Source organism: Leptonychotes weddellii, unplaced genomic scaffold, assembly GCF_054177405.1.
Source record: "Leptonychotes weddellii isolate Sample4059 unplaced genomic scaffold, ASM5417740v2 HiC_scaffold_9707, whole genome shotgun sequence".
NCBI classification, from domain to species: domain Eukaryota; kingdom Metazoa; phylum Chordata; class Mammalia; order Carnivora; family Phocidae; genus Leptonychotes; species Leptonychotes weddellii.
The window spans coordinates 1-7,902 of record NW_028069225.1 but is presented as its reverse complement, the minus strand read 5'-3'; the positions used below and the strand labels follow the sequence as shown (position 1 = coordinate 7,902).

General features: G+C 36.7%; 1 protein-coding gene across 1 annotated transcript; it reads right to left on the bottom strand.

The window, feature by feature from the left end:
• Positions 1–414: 414 nt before the first annotated feature.
• Positions 415–1,223, bottom strand: LOC102725809 (zinc finger protein 165-like). Its single transcript, XM_081811716.1, has one exon. It carries the CDS (start codon positions 1,131–1,133, stop codon positions 507–509), a length of 627 nt encoding a protein of 208 aa, XP_081667842.1. The 5' UTR covers positions 1,134–1,223; the 3' UTR covers positions 415–506.
• Between the last annotated feature and the right edge of the window lie 6,679 nt (positions 1,224–7,902).

Sequence of the window (7,902 nt, the reverse complement as noted above, 5' to 3'; positions counted from 1 at the left end):
TTCCCACATTCATTACATTCATAGGGCCTCTCTCCAGTGTGGATTCTCTGATGCCTGATAAGCTTTGAGCTGTGTCTGAAAGCTTTCCCACACTCATTACACTGGTGGGTTTTCTCCCCACTAAAAATTGCTGCATGTTTAATAAGATTTGGGCTCTTGAGAGATGTTCCATATTGGTGAATTTTTTCTCTGGTGTAAATTCTTTGATGCTTAATAAAATCTGGATTCCATTTGAAACTTTGGTCATAGGTACTGTGTTTACAAGATTTCTGGTGTGTCAATTCACTTGAATTCAGGTTTAAGCTTCCCTCACAACCATCATGGCTAGTGTCACCTGTCAGTGTATTTTTGTGGGTAAGGATTTTACTAAAACCTCCATCCTGAGCAGATGATGGTCTCTGAGACCCTCCTGATTCTTTTTCCCATTGCCTCTTTAACCTGCCTGCAGACTTACAGATGTCTTGAGGCTCAGCAGATCCTTCTGACATGAATCATGATATTCTTCTTCATAGAATCCTCCGTGATGCCATTTCTTCATAAATGTCCAACTTTGGCATGGATCCACTGTTTTCACTCTCATTATCACCATCCAGCAGAAGGGGTGCTGAAGAACCATGAAGGGTCTTGGGGTCCACTGGCTGCAACTGGACACTAAGTGCTGGTCCAGGAGGTACCATCTTTCTCCTGAATATCTCTTGTCCATGTGCATGGACTGGAACCTGGACTACTGCTTCATCAGTGCCTCTCTCCAAATCTTCCAGTATGGTAACCATCTCCTCTCTACTCTCTGGGTCATGTTCCTGTACCCAGGCCTGCAGCTCCTCGGGCAGGATGGTCAGGAACTGCTCTAGCACCAGCAGCTCCAGAATCTGCTCCTTGGTGTGGGTCTCGGGCTGTAGCCACTGATGGCAGAGCTCCCGGAGCTGGCTCAGCGCCTCTCGCGGTCCAGGGGAATCCTGGTAGCAGAACTGCCTGAAAAGCTGCCGGCAGAGCTCCTGCCTGAGGGGATCGCTTCTTTGGAGGCAAGTGTCCTGCCTCCAGACAAAATCTTCCTCTTCTATCTTCACTATCAGAAGTCCTTCATTCTCCTGAAGGTTCTGAGCTGTTCTAGCTTTCTTTGATTCTGTTGTCATTTTTGGATGAAATGTATTATCAGGAAACCCACTTCTGCTTTGTGAACAGTCTTATTTAGTTTCAAGGGCTCTTCTCTCCTACAGGGTGGTTCCGATCAGACACTTCCTAAACTTATTTTTTAAAAGGGAGTAGGTGACCTTATCTTTAACTGTGGGCATAGCTTTCTCTGTAGCTTTTTCTGATGATTGAATTTAGATGGTTATTAGAGCAAAGAACATATTGTCTGACCTTCTCAGTTCTCTTTCTTGACCTCTTCTTTTCTTTTTTTAAATTTTTTTCTTTTTAGATTTTATTTATTTATTTGAGAGAGAGACAGAGATAGTGAGAGAGAGCAGAAGTGGGGAGGACAGGGAGCAGCAGGCTCCCCGTAGAGCAAGAAGCCTGATGTGGGGCTCGATCCCAGGACCCCGGGATCCTGACATGAGCCGAAGGCAGACGCTTAACCGACTGAGCCACCCAGGAGCCCGACCTCTTCTTTTCTTTTAAACTTTTCATATAAAATGTAATCTGGGCATAGGGTGAAGAAGAAATTCCAGTACCTTCACCTTAACTAAAAACTCTTATTGTAATGGAAGTGAATAAATCCAGTACTGTTGACATTGTCTTTCTAATGACATATATCTCTCCATGTGGAAACTGTAGAATCCATATTAAGTCACAGTGGTTAGATACCTCAGTAAATTATGTGCCATCTATTGGAGTACTGTAGTTACTGCCAGAATTCATCATGATATTAAGACAAAAAGTTTAAGTAAACACCTTTAGAAACCAAGCAACAAATATTATTTATTAATATTATGTGAGGCACTGTGGAGACTATAAAGAACTATAAGGCCAAATCTTGTCCTTCAAGAAACTTAGAGTCATTTTTCCAGGGACAATGAAACTGTGTAATTATTATTATTATTTTTTTAAGATTTTTTATTTATTTATTTGAGAGAGAGAGAATGAGAGACAGAGAGCATGAGAGGGAGGAGGGTCAGAGGGAGAAGCAGACTCCCTGCAGAACAGGGAGCCCGATGCGGGACTCAATCCCGGGACTCCAGGATCATGACCTGAGCCAAAGGCAGTCGCTTAACCAACTGAGCCACCCAGGTGCCCGAAATTGTGTAATTATTTCCAAAAACAGCTGCCACTTCACTCCTGTAAGCCCATGCCATTCCTCGCCTTGAAAGGTGGACTTCATTTCTCTTCCCTTTGATCCTTGCCTGTTTTTGATAGAGAAGCAACAGGTATGATATTCTGGGGCTATGGAGGCCAAGCTTTAAGAGGATTGGCAGCTTCCACTTCTACCTCTTGGAATTCAGGCCCCTGCTAAAGCAAAGTCTAAGGTAGGTTACCGAATGATTCGAGGCTGTGATGCGTCCTGTTGTGTAATCCAGACTTTCTTACACTTATCATCTTCTATATTCTCGGGATCAGCTGAGCTTAAATCCTGTCCAAGAGATGAAATGTTTATCTGCACCTTTTCTACTGTTATCCTTTATATGAAACTAAAAGCACTGAAAATTGATTTAAAAATCACTCTCTCTTTCATTAATATATGATAATAGCATCAGGTCCCTGAGTACCTCTATATCCTATATCAAAGTCTCTTTTTAAAATGTGTATCTTTTCCCCTTTTTAAATAAAATTTCTCCCTAATTCTGTAATCTAGGAAGCTCCAATTATCAGAGGTATATATGTAGAGGTCCAGGTCTTTGAAGTTAATACCCCAATCTAATAAAAACTCAAATTTTTTAAATTAAAAAAAGCAACACAGAGAAATAAATAACATAATAAACAGAAAAATATGAAAGATGATAAGACAGAATTAAGGATAAAATTTCCAATTAAATAATAAACATAAATGTGCTTAACTCACATATTAAAAATTTGTGAATGCTAAATTAATGAGTTAAAATTTGATGAGGTATAAGATATGTCTCCTCAAGAATTTTTTTTTAATTAATAGCAGGGAAAAATGCTATCTGTAGAGTAGGGAAACATGGAAAATGCTACCTTAAACAAATGAATAAGTTAACACTACCAATAATCAGCCAAACCCAACATCATGTGGCTCCTTACGAGAATAATTGACAGGGAAAAATATCACAGCTGAGTATCTCTGCTAAAAATGCAGGAATCCAATCGTGAGGAAGGACTGAACAAAATCCGTTGAGGGAAGCATACAAAACAAAGGGTTACATGTTATATGATCCCATTTCTAGAACAAGATTATAGTAATGAGAGCAGATAAATTGTTGCCAGGTTAGGATTAAAGGGAACGGTATAACCTATCAAGGCATAACACAATGAAGTGTCTATGTAATCATGGACTGATTTTGTACATTGAATGTGATGATGGTTACTTAAATCTACCCCTGCAATAAAATTTAATAGAACATACAGTGTAATGGAGAAGAAAACTCCATCATAGGACAAAATAAAGATTAAATATTTGTGAATAAACTTAATAAGATAGCATAGCAACTTACAAGAGGAAGTATTTGAAAACACCAGAAAAAGACATAAAAGCAAATTTAAATAATATCTTGTGTTTTTACATATGACAACAGAACATTATAAAATGGCAGTTATCGCCAAGTTAATATAAAATTTCAATAAAAATATTGATTTTTGGAGATACATAAATGATATTTAAAATATATATGGGTTGAACATTCAGGAAAAGTTAGGAAAGCCTAAAAAGGTTATCAGTGAGGGGTAACTAGGGCTGCTGAAAATACAACATAGTTTAGAGCATCAAAAATCATAGTACGAAACTGACACATGAATAATCAGACAAGTGAAAATTATAAGAAAATTCAAAAATAGATTCCAGTAGATAATAAAATTTTAGTAATGTGAAGAAGGTCACATCTCACATCACTGGGGGAGAGAGGAGAAGCACTAAGGACAAATGTTGGGACCACTGGACAGCAGTTTGGAAAAACATAAACTGGGACCCATACTTCAAATTACTCACCCACAAAAGCTCCAAAGGGATCAGAGATCTAAATGTACAAAAAGAAAGCCATACAAGAACCTTAAGAAAGCAGAGGAAAACCTCTAATTGTGACTTAAAATCCAGTTATACTAAAAGAAAAAACCTATTTACTCAAACAACAGCAAAATGATAAATAAATAAATAATTTTAAAAAACCTATTTCATTATATATACAATGACCACATGGGCAAAAACAAGAGATAAATCACAAGTTAGAAGAAAATATTTGTAATATATATAAAAGATAAAAGGCTAATCTCCTTAAAGTTCTAAAGAACTTTAAAATTGCAGATGACCAAACATCTGATAGAAAAATGGGGAAAGAAAAACCTTGAACAGATATATTTTTTTAAATGTGCATAAAAATGGTACTTTTTATACTCAAAAATACTCAACTTCATGTATAATAAGATAAATAAAATTAAAACTGTGCTAAATATTATTTCTTGTCTATCAGATGTGAAAAAAAAATCAGAACACTCTTGAAAAGTCATTAAGGAAATCTTATATTTTATTCTTTGCTGATGGAATTCATAATGGGACACCTTTTATAGAAGTCATTAGGCTATACTCAACAAAGCTATGTATTCATATACATATATAATGTTTTTACATATAAAAATATAGTTATATTGTATGTAATATCGTGTATCTACACACACACATATATATATATATGTATATATATATATATATATATAATTTTCTAGTTTTGTTCACTGAAAGGGACTGGAAACAAAAAAAACACCAAGAAAAATTAGGCACATTTAGATTTAGACTGAAAGGCTTCCCACTAGATAAATTCATAAAGAAAAATGAAAATTCATGAATGCATAATGGTATTTCAAAAGAAAAAATTGCGGAGGGAGAGAGAATGAAAGGCAGAAGAAGAAGGCAAGGAGAAAGGAATGAAGGAAGGAAGAATGGAAGAGAGGGAAAAAGGAAGGAAGGAAATTTGGAAAAAAAGGAAGAGGAAAGGAAGGTAGAAAGGAAAGGAGGAAGAAAGACTAACATACCTAGAAAATCATTGAGACATTAAGATATCTCATTCAGGCAAAGATTAATAATGGATGCTAAATCATTGGATACAGATAGTTGTGTTATTCACAAGATTTCAAAATATCAATTCATGTATTATTTATTACAAATGGTAAAACCTACTTTTGAAATGAAGATGTGCACTAAAGCGAATATCACAATAAACCGAGTCAAATGAATATTTTGGTTTCCCAGTGCATATAAAAGTTTTGTTTATACTATAGCCCATTAAGTGTACAATAGCATCATGTGTAATGAAATATACTGTAAATACCTTAATTTAAAAATATTGCTAAAAAAACCCTAATCATCATCTGAGCTTTCAGTGAGTTGTAATCTTTTTGCTGATGGAGAGTTGTGCCTCAGTGTTGATGGTTGCTGACTGATCAGACTGAAATCTGGGGTGGTTGTGGCAATTTCTTAAAATAAGATAACAATGAAGTTTGCCACATTGATTGAAGCTTCCTTTCATGAACCATTTCTCTGTAGTATGTGATGCTGTTTGTGACAGCATTTTACCCACAGAATTTTTTTTTTCAAAATTGCAGTCAATGCTCTCTGCTGCCACTGCTTTGTCAACTAAGTTTTTGTAATATTCTAGATCCCTTGTCATTTCAACAATCTTTATAGCATCTTTATCAGGAGTAGATTTCATCTCAAGAAACCACTTTCTTTGCTCATCTATAAGAATCAACTCCTTATCTGTTCAAGTTTTATCATGAGATTGCAACAATTCAGTCACATCTTCAGGCTCTACTTCTAGTTCTCTTGCTGTTTCCACCACATCTGCAGTTACTTCCTCCAGTGAAGTCTTAACCCCCTCAAAGTCATTTAGGAGGGTTGGAATCAACTTCTTCCAAACTCTAGTTAATGTTAATATTTTGAATCACAAATGTTCTTAATGGCATCTAGAATGGTGAATTCTTTCCAGAAGGTTTTCAGTTTACTTTGCCCAGGTTTAAATCAGAGGAATCACTATCTATGGTAGCTATAACCTGATGAAATGTATTTCTTTAATAAAAAGACTTGAAAGTTAAAATTACTCCTTGATCCATGGGCTGCAGAAATTAATGCTGTGTTAGCAGTCATGAAAATGACATTAATTTTGTTGTATATCCACATCAGAGCCCTTGTGTGATCAGGTGCATTATCAGTGAGCAGTAATATTTTGAAAGGAATCTATTTTTCTGAACATTAGGTCACACCTGTGAGCTTAATATATTCTATAAACCATGTTGTAAACAGATGTGCTGTCATCCAGGCTTTGTGGTTCCATTTATAGAGCACCGTCTCTCTATAGAGATTTAACATAATTCGTCAGGGCCCTGGGATTTTTGGAATGGTAAATGAGCTTTGGCTTCAACTTAGTCATTAAGTCACCAACTGCCTTAGCCTTAACAAGAGAGTCACCCTGTTCTTTGAAGCTTTGAAGCCAGGCATTGACATTTCCTCTTTAGCTATGAAAGTCCTAGATGGCATCTTCTTCTAATAGAAGGCTAGTTCATCTACATTGAAAATTTATTGTTTATGGTTGCCACCTTCATTCATTATCTTAGCTAGATCTTTGGATAACTTGCTGCAGCTTCTACATCAGCACTTGCTGCTTTACCTTATACTTTTATGTTATGGAGAAGGCTGTTTTCCTTAAAACCTCATGAACCAACTTCTGCTAGCTTTCCTTCTGCAGCTTCCTCACCTTACTCAGCCATCATAGAATTAAAGAGAGCTAAGGCCTTGCTCTGGATTATATTTTGGCTTAAGGAAATATTGTGGCTGGTTTGATCTTCTATCCAGACCACCCAGACTTTCCCCATATCAGCAATTAGGCTGTTTTGCTTTCTTATCATTTGGGTGTTCACTGGAGTAGTACTTTTAATTTCCTTAAAGAATTTTCCCTTGCATCCACAACTTGAGCAACTATTCAGTGCAAGAGGCCTAGCTTTTGGCCTCTCTCAGCTTTCAACATGCCTTCCTCACTAAGCTTAATCATTTTTAACTTTTGACTTAAAGTGAGAGATGTGCAACTGTTATTTTCACTTGAACACTTAGAGGCCATTATAAGAGTATTAACTGGCCTAATTTCAATATTGTTATATCATAGGGAATAGGGAGTACTAAGGAGAGGAGGAAAACAAGGTAATAGCCAGTTGGTGGAACAGTCAGAACACACATAATATTTACCCATTAAGTTTGCCACCTTATAAGGTTTTGGCACCCCAAAACAATTACAATAGTAACATCAAAGATTGCTGAAGACAGACCACCATAACAAATTTACTAATGATTAAAAATTTAAAATACTGCAAGAATTCCAACATGTGACACAGAGACACGAACAGAGCAAATGCTGTTGGAAAAGTGGCACCACTAGACTTAGTGCAGGGCTTCCACAAACTCTCAGTGTGTAAAGATGCAGTATCTGTGAAGCACAATAAAATAAAGTGCAATAAAATAAAGTGTGCCTGTAAATGCTGGTACAATAACTGGCTATTGGCATGGAAAATAATGAATCTTCACCATTTCCTCCTACTACGCACAAAACTTACCTCAAAATGTATCACAGACCTAAGAGTAAAAGTTTGACTTTAAAACTTGTAGAGGAGGGGGGCGGAGCAAGATGGCGGAGGAGTAGGAGACCTGGATTTCGTCTCCTCTCAGGAATTCAGCTGGATAGGGATCAAACCATTCTGAACACCTACAAACTCAACAGGAGATCGAGGAAAAGAAGAGCAACAACTCTC